The following is a 14,643-nucleotide window of genomic DNA, read 5'->3' on the forward strand; positions in this document are numbered from 1 at the left end:
CGTAAAGCACCCGAACGCCAAACTCAGACACTGATGTTTTTACTAAAGACCATATTTGGTACGAACACCGAACTTTACTTTTTAGATTCGCTCATCTCTAATAACCATGTCTCTTACCTCATGTGCAGGGCATTGCCGCTTAGCAATCCATGGTTATGTGTGCTCATATAGTGACAGTTAGTTAGTTGCTCGTGGTCGTAACCACTTAAGCTGCAATGCCCTGCACATGAGGTAAGAGACATGGCTATATCAGAAAAACTATACTACATTTTTAATTGTAGGTATTTGATAATATTATCATTATTACGCCTGCTACATATTGGGATAGGATCTCGGAGATCGGAGTACCCCTTTAAGTTTAGAATCAACGGTTTGTGTTTTTTCCATCCTAGAAAATTAGTCTGATTATGCTAATCAGACTATGATACGGTTTGTATCAGAGATTGATCAGTGTCATCCGTTTTTCTTGGATGTGGAGAAGAATAAAAAAAAAAAATGATGGTCTATTTTTGTTCGAAACATCTATAATCTTGGATTGCAACTATAAACATTTTGAGTTTGTCCTCACACCATTTGAGTGCCAAGTGTCATTGACTTCATATTACGGGTTTGGATCCGACTTGCACACTACTAACGGTAGAAGTGCCATGGTTTATTTTAGAATTGAATTTGATCAATGACATGATAGTGACAAACAAAACAGTAGAGGAAATATTATCTACATTATGTCTCCCTAAAGGAATCTAGTGACATACCATCCCAGTTTGGGCCCTCAGATCCAGTAGGGGCACACTAAGCCATTGGCTCTATGAAAGGAAAGGTTAATGTACAACCAAATGTAGGTTAAACGATTTCCCTCTGAATAATATTCAGCCTTGAGCTTGTCTTCCAGTTGTGGGATCTACATACTTACTTCATGCATTAGATACAGGCATTTGTCGTTAGACATAATAGTATCTGATTAAAAGCTAACAAAATAAAAGAGGAGTATGAAGGATGAGTGGAGGGAGAAAACTGATTCCCAGGGTTGCCAAACCAATGTGGCCACCAGAGAGGCACCAAGTTAGCAGAGAGTGGGTGACTTTCAGCTCTGTCCGTCAGCAATTAGTGCACCAAATTTACACTATTATAGAAACTGGACACTGACCACTTTATATTGTACCAAAGTGTCCTATCTTTAGTGTTGTCCCATGAAAACATATAATAAAATATTTAGAAAAATGTGAGGGTGTACTCACTTTTGTTATATACTGGTCATCAATATTAAAGTCTCAGAAAACCCCTTTATGAAATAGCATATTTTTGTCTATATAGTGGCAGAAAACATATCGCAGTAAATGTTTGAGACTAGTAAAGCCAAGCTACTGTGGGGTCTAATGAGAAATGTCAATCCACGTAGAGTCTTCAGGGCTTACGTGTGATGGTCCACAGTAAGTTGACACCTGTTGGGATGTTCCTCTCTGTGCACGTTTCAATAATCTCAATAACCACATAAATAAACATACATGACTATAAACCAGCCCCGATCATTAATATCTTCCTCACTTACTAATGCCAAATATATCACCTTCCAAGAAGGATAGTTCAAAGAAGAATTCCTCCATCAATGAATTTCCTCTTCTGAGGTTCGGCTCGATGTCACTATGTAAATGTGCACAATTAATCATCACAATCAGAGGTGTGGAGCTTGGAAGTGAGTAGAATACCCTTGTGGTGCAAGTTAATAGTTCCACCACATTAATTTGCTCCAAATAACGCTCTCCGGTCTTATTGAATCATCGGCAAGACAGAAAACACTTTCATCATTGAATAATTGTTTTTTGTTCTCCCTCAGCCATCTCTATATTGGCTTATTTTATTCATTTTCTCTATGTATTAAGCTTTATTTTGTATGTTATGTAACATGTGGTCAATTACAATCTAACACAAACCTTTATTTTTTTTATTTACCATAGGATTATCTTCCGGAGGTGGTAATATCCTCCCTGCAGGACGTGTCTGACTCTATTTACATACGTACAGAGGTTCCCTCATTAGAAAATTTGGTTGGCAAACATCCCCGTTCTTTAGAAGTTAACTCAGGAGTGTAAGTGTTGAATGTTCCTATATTTTAATTATTACCCTCCTTATTTGCTGTCATTTCTTTAGCTGTAAAATATTCTATAACATAATAATAATAATAATAATAGAACATATATCCATTACAAACATATTGTCGTCAAAATCAAGTGTTTCAAAATAGACTGCTGGAAAATGTTTTCTCAGAACTATGAAATGTGTTGTTCCTCCTGGAATTGCATGAATAAATGTTACACTCGATCAAGGGATAGCCCCGCACAACACAGAGGTTACAACGGAAAGGGAGAGGAGGATCCTGGCTATAGGATGCAGGGACGAGTCATTTTCTGAAACTAACCTGTGTCTGAGCCATGAACTCGCCTAACATTCCTAAACGAGGCCTTCCCCTTGTCGCCGTCACGTTCCTTGTCACTAACTGTTCCTCCACTCACCCTGTCCAGTGCCAAGGGTGGTGAGGGCACTAGACTTCAACAATACTGTAATAAGACACAGGAAGGAAGACAGACAGGGCATAGATACAAACAATATACAACAAACCTACTTCAGGCAAACACCAGCGCTACAGGCAACATGGCTTTAACAGCTTCCAAAGACTTATTCTCTCCAGGGTGGTCAGTTCAGAATGAATGCAGTTCTGTAACCGGTATCAGGTGATGGGACATGTGACTGTTAAAAGGGGAGTAGTCAAAAACTAGCTGCACCTGAAATTTAACTAACAAGGAACAACCTATAAGGAAAGAGTCCTCTCCTTTCTACGAGGGGCCTCAAGAACCTTAAGACTGAATGTTTCCAGATACAACATACGGAGGGAATGCCCTGACTCACTTGTATTCACTTATGTTTTCACCTGACGTACAAGGTTACCATAAACGTAAACTGGAGGCATCGGTAATAAAGTACCGTATTTTTTGCTTTATCAGACGCACGTTTGTATATATATATACTGCAGGGTCCGCTCTGGAGCGGTGCTGGGGGCAGGTGAAAGCTGCGGGCCGCAGCGTTGATCTCCTGCTCTCGCTCATATAATATGCACAGCCGCCGCTGATGGGCTGGGGCAGCGGGGCATATTATATGTGCCTGTGCTCCCTTTGATCGCACATGATCCCCCCTGTGTTAGATATGGCCCCCATACTGCTGCCCATAGTAAAATAAAAAAAGCTTTACTTACCTCCAGCTCTGATCTCCCGGTCTCCTGCTGCTGCTGTCTGTGATAAGGCACGCAGAGATGATATCACTCTGCCGTGCCAATCACATGACCGGCAGCAAGAACCAGGAAGTGGAGGAGGCCGGAGCTCAACCCCACGGAGGGAGACACAGGGATTACAGCGCTGAGAAGGTAAGGAAAGAGTGTTTTATTTTATTATGGGTAGCAGTATGGGGGGCATATCTAACACAGGGATGTGCCATCTATAGTGGCCATGGGCAGCAGTATGGGGGCCATATCAAACACAGGGGAGATGTGCCATCCATAGTGGCCATGGGCAGCAGTATGGGGGCCATATCAAACACAGGGGAGGTGTGCCATCTATAGGGGCCATGAGCAGCACAGGGGGACATGTCCCAGCACAAGGGGGCTATATTCAATATAAGGGGGCCATATCCAGATTAAGGGGGGCTAATTTTATGATGGGGGGCTATGAGGGACATATACCCTATATGATTTGTTAGACGGACACTGGCATTATAAGATGGACCCCATTTAACATTAAAAAAAAAGAAATTCTCTTTTCCTTCACCAAATTTGGGGGTGGGTCTTATAATCAGGTGCGTCTTATAAAGCGAAAAATACGGTAGGCTCCTGAGACATGACACATCTCCTCAGCGACGACATGTGGAAAACTTTATAGACATTCAATAATGGGGGTAGCGTCAGCTGAAAGGCCTTAGGGTTAATAATGGCTGGTACTCTATATGGGCCGATATACCAAGAGCCCAGAGCCCCACAAAAACACTGCCACCAGCTCCGTTTAGTGCTCACCCATACAAAGTCATTCACACATTTATTACCAACCATGCGTTTGTTGGGAATAGAAACCCCCCTGAAGTACAGACAACAGAGGCATCCTTCCGTGTCTTCAAAACTTTACCATCAGGAACAGGACACTCAGTGGGAACGACCACCCTCCTTCGAATGCCTATCCCGGTGGTACACCAAGGCCCAGTTTAAACCAGAAGCGAGGGTAGAATTTCACCCCTTCTTTCTAAAAGCACCTTAGCCACCTCGGATGGGAAAGTGGGTGTACATTTCATAAAGATGGTAGAGATAGTCATACACAAGCAGTTTCACAAAAACTGCCCCAACTGATAACTTCCAACTGATAACTTCTCTGGACTGCCAGTCAATCACAGGATTGTGTTTCATCAGCCAGGAAAGGCCCAAAACAATGGGAGTGTGCAGCCCTCCAAGACATAGAAGGAAAGGAGCTCCTTCTGAAGAGTCCGTATGCACAAGTTCACATTATGCAAGATTTGGGACTCCTTCTCTGGCTGAGAGGAGCAGGATCGATAGCCAGTATGGGATTGGATCTTGCTACAGGAAAGACCATGGGTCCAAACAAAACGAGAATCTACCATGTTGGTTCCTGCTCCAAAAAACAGCAATAGTCTCAGATTTTGTGCCAAAAATCAATCAGCGGTTGTGGTGAACTGAGACGTAAATATGGAGTAAATATACACACCCAGGTTATCTCCCTCCACACAACCCTGGTGATGCTGCTTCTTAAAATATGTTGCTTGTTTGAGGTAGAGATGGACAAATCCGAATATAATGACCCTTAAGACCACAGTAAAAACATGTCCCCATGGTGAACCGCAAGCAACCTATTCTGAGTAGAGACCCCCCAAACTGAATGAGTTTGTTAAAGTGCACTGGTGGAACAACGGGGAGAACAACAGGGGGGGTGGGGCTACTGTAAGTCTATTCCTGAGGCATCTATCTACCCTTATAGCAAGAGCCATTGTGGCCTCCAATAATTCCGGAGTAGCATACTGAGCCAGTGATTCTCTAAGCCTACCTGATAGACCCTGACAAAAATGACTCCTAAGAGCAGGATCATTCCACTAGGTGTTATTAGCCCATCTACAGAACTCAGAGCAGTACTGCTTCGCCGGCCACAGCCCCATGCTGGAGCTTACGGATTTTGGAATCCGCAAGGGAGATGTAATTGTTAGGCCAAAGGCGCAAAAAACTTGTCCACTGACCGCAATGACTGAGAGTCGGTCGGTAGGAAGAAGACCCAGGACTGGGGATCTCCCTATAGAAGAGAGACTACAATCACTACTCACTGTTCCTCACTCCCTGAGGAACGAGGACGGAGTGTGAAATATAGTTTATATTAGCTTCCGTAAACACCATGAATGTTGCGAATGCTGTCGGTTAGTAAGACATGCAACACCAGAGTTCACTTGGCCAACCAGTTTTGTTTACTTTTTATTCTTCACACTGTTATGATAGATAGGTCTTCCTTTCACTCTCTGTGGTGTAATACTCCTCGTTTTGTCCTGTGCTATCTTGGACCTCATCCTCAATACTTTGGGATCTGTGCCTCCTTCCCCCTTATACAGCACACATTCATCCATTTCTGTGCCCCGACAGATTGTCTAGCCGGACGACTCTCTAAGCCCACTGGGGTGAGCCATAAGCTCCGGACCTCCACAGGTTACCTCGGGGTTCCCTGACTGGCCCTAGCATCGATGCCACATACTCTCACTTTGACCCCATTCTCAACTGCCTATTCTTTGTAACTCCCTTGTCTAGTCATCTGCCCTGCCAACTGTCACGCTTCCCTTTCACTGCCTATCTTATCTAACTTATTCTTCTAGACTCGTTTTACCGCAATCCTAACCCAATGCTAGGTGGAACAATATAGCAACCTACTCTATAGTCCAAACTTTATTACATACAAAACCTGTTCTTCTCTAAAAACACTTCAATACTAACACATGCATTTATATTATTCAATAGTATACACATAAGGCGTAGTATATTTACATCATGGAGCACTGCTCACCTATTACAAAAGGGTGAGACAACTCCTTCAATTTACACAAAACCACCAGTAAACCAACCGCCATCACAAACCTCCCTAAAGCTAGCACAGAAACACATCTCAGAGCAGGTTGGGCTATATATTATAGAAAATCAAAAGAACATGTATCTTCCTTCAAATCTATCATTCCTACATGAAACTTCCTAACTGGCTGTATTGTGTTTCATCATATATTACGGTATAAAGCCATTAACACTTGATGATTATATGTACATCATGCCTTGACTTTGTGAGCTAAAGCAAGAATCCATCCAATAAAGGGAGTAATTGTAGGCAGCTTTAATTGTCTTTTATTGCTCTTTGTCTATTTTTATTTTAATTGTAGATACATAAAAATTAAGTTATATAGAGCTGTGGGGTGTGTTCTAGTAAGACATAATTATACATCTTATCTCTACAGATGGCTAGCCTACACAGAGCCTCAGTATAGTGGCACAGTCACCCCCTTGGAAGAAGGTTGTAAACTTTGCCAAATTCAAGACAGTGGCTTAAAATCTATGAGACCCTTGAAAATGGTGAGAATTAATTTATCTTGTATTGTTTTTTTTCTGGAATGATCAGTGTAATAAGGACTGCGTTTGTGTGCTTTAAAGTTGAACTATTTGCGAAACTTAGAAGAACGTAGTAGGGTTTTCATGGAAAGACTTTGTGAAATCCAATCTGCTTAGCAGGCGCAGAGGTAGCCTGGCCTTCACTCTATAATCCCATATACAGTGAGCTGGACTAAAGATAAGAACCATTGGGTTGTGTCCATTAAGTAGCTGCTGGCGGTTGAAGTGACCTGGCAGAGGAAAATGGATTTACAAGTCGAGGCCAAGGGCTAGTACTAGAGAAAATCAGGAAGAAGGGATTAGGTGAGGAGAATGGAATCAGAAGTTGAATCATCAGGCAAGCTGAAGGTTAAAATTGTCCAAATTAACAAGTATCAAAAAAGCCAGGTAAAACAGCAGGGAATAACAGCAGAAACAAAGTAGGGTAACTATTCATTAATAAATGGCAATTAACAGCCAACTGAAAACTCCTGAACCAAGAATACACTTTTTTTTTAATTTAAACAGTTCTGTTAGTCTTTGACGTACAGTACATACAAGTCAGATGTGTTACTCATGAATGAGGTGACAAACCAAAATGCCACCTAAATAGACAATCACTGACCGCTTACACTTCTGAATGTCTTTAACAAAACTTTGAAAATCCATTGGGGTTTTATTTAGTAAGGAAGTTATAATTAGATACTCAGTGGCCCTGATTTATCAAAACGGGTGTTTTGTATTTGAGTGAGCAGTGAGCTAGAGTAAGACGCACCACATTCATTAAGAGGAGTGAGTGAATTTGGTGCATCCTTTAGCTGCCGGGTGCCACTGCAAGAAATATACTCCACTTTTATGGCATCAATTATATTGCGTTTATTGGCAGCACTTGCCACACATTGGTCCAGATAAACCACACCCTCATTTCAAAAACTGCAAGTTGGTCAAAAACTTCGCAACATTTCAAACAATTTTTTACCAAAATTCTGAGTCGGGGCCATAATGCCCTCAGGTGCAATATATCATCTCTTTCTGTAAGATTAAAGAGCTGGCTCATCAGTTAGTTTTCATAGGCACGTCGATATTATGTTGAGAAACAAGGTTTCTCTCAAATACCTTGTGATGTCAATAGTGGCTGTGAGTGCCACTATTGCGGTCCACTCATCCCCTCTGCGTGATCCCCCAGGCTCCGTGACCTTTGATGTCCAGTAATGTCATGTCAACTTCCAGTTGACCTGACATATCCGTGGCCGGCCCCAGTCTTCCTGAGTGACTGGGCTGTGGGTGGTGCTTGACCGCTCATCATAGCCCAGCATCGCTTCTGCTTGTGGCACTCTGCAGTGAAAGAGGGAGCATGGAGATGCTTGGCTGTGACGCTGGGTTGTGCTGAGCAATGAAACACCGCCCACAGCCAAGTCACTGAGGAAGACTGGGGCTGGCAACGGTGACGTCAGGTCAACTGGAAGTTGACGTGACATCACCATACATCAGAGGTCACAGAGCTCGGGGGGGTCACGTGAAGTGCTATTGTGTGGAGCACAATAGCGCTGCTCACAGGCACTATTGGCAGCACAAGGTATTTGTATGTTGTTTCTCAGCATAATGTTGATGTGCATATGAATACTAACTAGTGAACCACCCCTTTTAGTTACAAGGCCCCCGAAGATCTAGCTTTGTTAACCAGTGGGATCCCAACAGCTGGTTATAGAGATGAGGGGCAGAGGGCAAAAGGTTTTTTTTTATAGTTATCTTGTTAAGTTTCTGGTAGTCAAACCAAAGGCGGTGACTCCTCTAAGTATTTTTGCCAGAAAACTATTGTGAAGTAGTTTTAAAATTCCCCATTTTTTTTTTTAAATATTGCATAATTGATGAAACATTTTGTAACTTTTGATGTTTACACCCCAATTTCAAGTAGCTTTGCCAAAGGAGGAGCCAGGGCAGGATGGGGCAGATGTACAGCCACGCATCAAATTCATCAATAGTGCCAATATTTCTTATGTCAAAAATGTTACTCAGGTTCCTGAATGGAGTAACATTTCTGGAGAGGTGCATGGAGGTGTACACCACTAATATGATGCGCCAAAATATTTAAGTGTTGTGTGCTTCTGAATGAATTTGGTGCATCTTATTTCTAAACAGTGCTCATTAAGACTAGTATATAATCTTTCACCGCCATCCTTTTTACCAAAACAAAAAAGAAACTTGCTCCAACTGATGACTTGGAGGGTCTGATTAATCCTTTTTTGAGACTTTCTGCTACATGTTTCATTGCCTGATGCTATGAACCCAAAATATTCTATATTTTACCTTTAGGAAGAAATGAGTACCAGATGACTAGGACAGACATATATCTTCTGTAGGGGGAGTTTCTCAGATTAAAAAAAGACATCAGCTACATTTTTTAATATTTCGGATAAAGACATACACCCCATTCAATAACTGGGTTATGTTGACATAATGAAGACATGAGCAACTGGCTTGCCAACCTTCCAAAAATTCCAGGATTGTACTTAAAAATAGGGCAATTTTTTTGCCTTGTCCGTGAAAAAATATTAAGACATCCTTGATTTTTTTTGAGGCTGATTAAACTTATACAGATTATTTTGACCGTAATTATTATCATTGTACAGTTTACAGGCTTAATATCAGAAATATGGGCGGTAGACATGAATCACTTATAATCCTGCAATGTGTTTGCAAAAAAATATTGTTTATTTGTGATTATTTGATAAGTCGTCGAGAAAAAAATAAAAAGTCAAGTTAGCAACCCTGGTACCCAAGACCACAAATAATGAAGGGGATAATAAAGTGTAAAATACCAAAAAACAGATACCTCCTTGGGGCTTGCTCAGACCACCATATAAAGCTGACAAGCCTTTGCACCACGATGCATTTCAGCTGGATGTGCGGCCTCAGACACACAGCAAGCTGAAGCAGGGGCTGGAGCCGGTGGGTGCACTGCACCCCTGGGCCCAGTCACAGTCCCTGCAACCGCGATCGTTCTGCCCCTGTCAGTAGATATATCTGATATTATATGTCTTAGGTGGAGGTGCAGAGAGAGTAGAACATTCCTGTTTGCATACACACAGCCGCCTGTCAAGGTGGATTGACAAAAACATGGCTGAGTGAAGGGAAACTGGAGGGGAAAAAGTACATGTCCTTGATTTGGCCACTACTCTTCACCAATTCATCACCTTTGGTGTGAGCAACCTATTTGTTTTTCTGCTACATTTTAAGGGTTATCACAAAAGAGCTGAAGGACCAGGCTAAAATAGCGGTGGTGACAAGGGCAGGAGGTAGCTGAGGTCACAACCAGGACAGAATCAAAGACAGAATCATCAGACAAGGATAAGATTATGTCAAACAATGGTCTGAAAGCAAGAAAAACTAGAAACAAACTAGGGTCAGTATACAGGGAAAACTGACAACTCTCAGTGGACTGCTAAGAGTTTAAATAGGGTGTGGTGCTGCCCCATAGGTCACAGCAGTGAGCTAATTAAATCTCCAAACTAAGACAAGAATCACACATCTGAGTACAGAATGCAATGTATGGACTGGCCACACATCTCCTGACCCACGCTTGACTGCCTCATAGGCATATATATATATTTATTCATTTATATAGCGCTGTTAATTCCACAGTGCTTTACATACAATGACAACTCTGTCCCCATTGGGGCTCACAATCTAGGTTCCCTATGAGTATGTCTTTGGAGACTAGGTGGCACTACACGTCTCAGCCACACCAATACTACACTGTGCCTACATTCCTTAGTAATGCTGACATTGTCAGTTGCCATTCCCTCCATTGACAGTGCTTCCTACGTTAGTAGAAGTCATTGGAGTAAGACCACATAAGGCTGTAACATGTGTACCGAGAACAGAATATCCTTTTTATACCCAGAAAATAAGCAGTCCGTATTTTATCGTTAGTAAACCTGTGTGCTTTAATGCACAATTGCATCTAGTTCACAGTGTAGTACATATTAAACTTTTATATTGTCGGCGCTTCATTTTAATTATTAACAGACTCCTATGTCTTGGTCCTGAAAATGCCAAGGAGGCAAGAAGAACGTAGTGTGGTTTTTGGGCATTTTAGGCCATGTGCACACGTTGTGGATTTGGGGAGTTTTTTTCCCTCTTTATTTGTAGAGAAAAACATTAGTGGAACAATCAGAGGAAAAGTATAATATAATAAATACGGCACCACTGCTGGATTTATCACTCACTCCTGGTTTTGACTACAAATACTGAGGTAAAAATCTCACCAAATAGTCAGCATGTGCACGTGGACTTAGGGCGGCTTTGCACACTACGACATCGCAGGTGCAATGTCGGTGGGGTCAAATTGAAAGTGACGCACATCCAGCGTCACTTGCGATGTCGTAGTGTGTAAATCCTAGATGATACGATGAACGAGCGCAAAAGCGTCGTTATCGTATCATCGGTGCAGGCTCCAACATTTCCATAATGCCGGTGCCGCGACAGGTACGATGTAGTTCCTCGTTCCTGCGGCAGCACACATCGCTGTGTAAGAAGCCACAGGAACGAGGAACATCTCCTTACCTGCCGCCAGCGGCTATGCGGAAGGACGGAGGTGGGCGGGATGTTCTGCTCATCTCCACCCCTCCGCCGCCATTGGCCGCCTGCCGTGTGACGACGCTGTGACACCGCACGACCCGCCCCCTTAGGAAGGAGGCGGGTCGCCGGCCAGAGCGACGGTCGCAGGGCAGGTGAGTGCATGTGAAGCTGGCGTAGCGATAATTATCGCTACGCCAGCTATCACAAGATATCGTACCTGCGACAGGGGCGGGGACTATCGCGTGCGACATCGCAGCATCGGCTTGCAATGTCGCAACGTGCAAAGCATATGCTGTCTTGAATATACCCCGTTCACCAGGTAATGTACAGGCTATATACACCTTCACAACCATTTTACTTATTGCCCCATAAAATGCAGAAAATTAGGAAATTTTGTAATATTAATATGTTACTCACATCTAAGCATTTTGTATATTCAGTTCCTATGCAGACTTGTGCATTTAGAAGGTAACAGGCTACAACCATACCAACTAATGTGCAGAAATAGCGAAATGCTAGCTAGCTGCATGTACAAGTGCATCTCAATAGATTAGTATATCATTAAAAAGTTAATTTATTTCAGTAATTCAATACCAAAAGGGAAACGCATATATTATATAGAGTCATTACACACAGAGGGATCTATTCCTATATATTATAGAGTCATTACACACAGAGGGATCTATTCCTATATATTATATAGAGTCATTACACACAGAGGGATCTATTCCTATATATTATATAGAGCCATTACACACAGAGGGATCTATTTCTAGTGTTTATTTCTGTTAATGTTGATGATTATGGCTTACAGCCAATGAAAACCCAACAGTCATTATCTCAGAAAATTAGAATAGTATATGAGACAAACTGAAAAAATGATGTTAAACTCAGAAATGTTGGCGCCTACTGAAAAGTCTGTACAGTAAATGCCTCAATACTTGGTGAGGGTTCCTTTTGTATGAATTACTGCATCGATGCGGTGTGTCATGCAGGTGATCAGCCTGTGGCACTGCTGAGGTATTATGGAAGCCCAGGTTGCTTTAATAGAAGCCTTCAGCTCATCTGCATTGTTGGGTCTGGTGTCTCTCATCTTCCTCTTGACAATACCCCATAGATTCTCTATGGGGTTTAGGTCAGGTGAGTTTTCTGGCAAATCAAGCACAGTGATACTGTGGTTATTAAACCAGGTATTGGTACTTTTGTCAGTGTGGACAGGTGCCAAGTCTTACTGGAAAATGAAATTTCCATCTTCAAAAACTTTGTCAGCAGAGGGAAGCAACTTTCCATTAATATGCTTGGGTACAGCACTCTGTGAACAGCCAGCTTCTTTAGCATTGACCTTTTGTGGCTTACCCTCTTTGTGGAGTGTGTCAATGACTGCCTTCTGCACATCTGTCAAGTCAGCAGTCTTCCCCATTTTTGTGTAGCCTACTGAACCAGACTAAGGAACCATTTTAAACGCTTAGGAAGTCTGCAGGTATTTTGTGGTAATTAATATAATTTTCTGAGATAATAACTTTTGGGTTTTCATTGGCTGTAAGCCATAATAATCAACATTAACAGAAATAAAAACTTGAAATAGATCACTCTGTGTGTAATGACTCTATATAATATGTGTTTCCATTTTTGTATTGAATTACTGAAATAAATTAACTTTTTGATGATATTCTAATTTATTGAGATGCACTTCTATGTGTAACAGAATGTAAGACCACTGAGCATATCCCTTTAAGGAACACATTGGTCTCTGCTATGTTAGAGGATAATTAGTTTTGTATTTTACTCTTGCATTACCGCTAATGGGCAGACAGTGGAGCACTGGATTGATTCTTTCCTATTATTACGTTGCGTGCCGTCTGAAGTATCAATTGTCTAGGATATAGTTTCATCCCTAAAATGCTGAAAGTCATCGATCCCCGTGATTATTGGATAAGTGCATACAATGGCTATTTTGGTTTTCTGGTATACTCTCCGTACAGGCCTGTGGCACACAAGAGGATCTCTGCCTCTTTGACATATGGCGATTTGACTCCCTCTGAGGATGCCGGGAGTTGCAGTCCGTACCCCCGGATTGTAGTGTTCTGCTTTCTCCGCAGCTCTTCTCTCTGCCGCAGCACTTTGTTACTTTATAATCTAAAGCCTAATTGTGTGGAAGGAACAAACGTCGGGTTAATTTTTTTTCCATTTATTTCAGGGAGGATTAAAAGTACAGCTGCCTAGTGATCCGAAGGTAAGCCATTAGATTGCCATAGTGACAACGTCTTATTTCCTCACCTCATTGTACGTCTGAAATCTGCTTAAATATACATCTCTTTCAGATAATTATATACGAGAAGCCGCACTTCCAAGGGTGGTCAAGAGAGATCACCGACCATGTCAGCGCCGTGGGGAGCCTCACCTGCGCAGGGGAGACAAGCTCCTGCCCGGATATTGGCTCCATGCAGGTTATCGGAGGAATGTAAGGCCTCCGCTCTCTAGTGGGCTTATACACTGATCCTTTAGCTGCTATAGGATAGGGACTAGGATGGGCACATGACTATAGGATGAGGACTAGGATGGGCACAGTACTATAGGATGGGGACTAGGATGGGCACAGTACTATAGGATGAGGACTAGGATGGGCACAGTACTATAGGATGAGGACTAGGATGGGCACATTACTATAGGATAGGGACTAGGATGGGCACATGACTATAGGATGAGAGGACTAGGATGGGCACAGTACTATAGAATGGGGACAAGGCTGGGGACATTACTATAGGATGGGGACTAGGATGGGCACAATACTATAGGATGGGGACATTACTACAGGATGGGGAGAAGGTGGGCACATTACTGTAGGATAGGGACCTTACTACAAGGGGACAAGGATGGGAAACATTACTATAGAATAGGGATAATGCTGAGGACATTACTATAGGGTGGGGACAAGGTTGGCACATTACTAAAGGATGGGCACATTACTATAGAATGGGGACAGTACTATAGGATGGGGACATTGCTACAAGGGGACAAGGATGGGGAACATTACTATAGGATGGGGGACAAGGATGGACACATTACTATAGATTGGGGACATTACTATAGGATGGGGACAAGGATGAACACATTACTATAGATTGGGGACAAGGATGAACACATTACTACAAAATGGGGATAAGGATGAGCACATTACTGTGGGATGGGGACTAGGATGGGGTACAATACTACAAGGGGACAAGGATGAGCACATTACTGTGGGATGGGGCACAATACTACAAGGGGACAAGGATGGGCACGTTACAACAATACGGGGAACATTACTAAAAGATGTTGGTCAAAATTTCTATATAGTGCTAATTGTAAGACTATTAGTTACAAGAAAGGGATAAAATATATAAAAAAATGTTTATATTTAAACA

At 42.3% G+C, this 14,643-nt stretch overlaps 1 protein-coding gene across 4 annotated transcripts in view; it reads left to right on the forward strand.

Annotated features, from left to right (window-relative positions):
• CRYBG3 (crystallin beta-gamma domain containing 3) overlaps positions 1-14,643 on the forward strand; it is a 246,891-nt gene that overhangs the window by 165,238 nt on the left and 67,010 nt on the right. For all 4 annotated transcript variants that reach the window (XR_012750420.1, XR_012750421.1, XM_075335127.1 and 1 more), the window contains 4 exons: positions 1,956-2,086; positions 6,529-6,643; positions 13,437-13,472; positions 13,561-13,700. Coding sequence is in view for 2 of the 4 variants with exons in the window: in XM_075335127.1 (XP_075191242.1) it covers positions 1,956-2,086; positions 6,529-6,643; positions 13,437-13,472; positions 13,561-13,700 (422 nt within the window). In the remaining 2 variants the exon portion in view is untranslated. The remainder of the gene's footprint in view (positions 1-1,955; positions 2,087-6,528; positions 6,644-13,436; positions 13,473-13,560; positions 13,701-14,643) is intronic.

Source organism: Anomaloglossus baeobatrachus, chromosome 2 (genome assembly GCF_048569485.1).
Source record: "Anomaloglossus baeobatrachus isolate aAnoBae1 chromosome 2, aAnoBae1.hap1, whole genome shotgun sequence".
Classification (NCBI taxonomy): Eukaryota; Metazoa; Chordata; class Amphibia; order Anura; family Aromobatidae; genus Anomaloglossus; species Anomaloglossus baeobatrachus.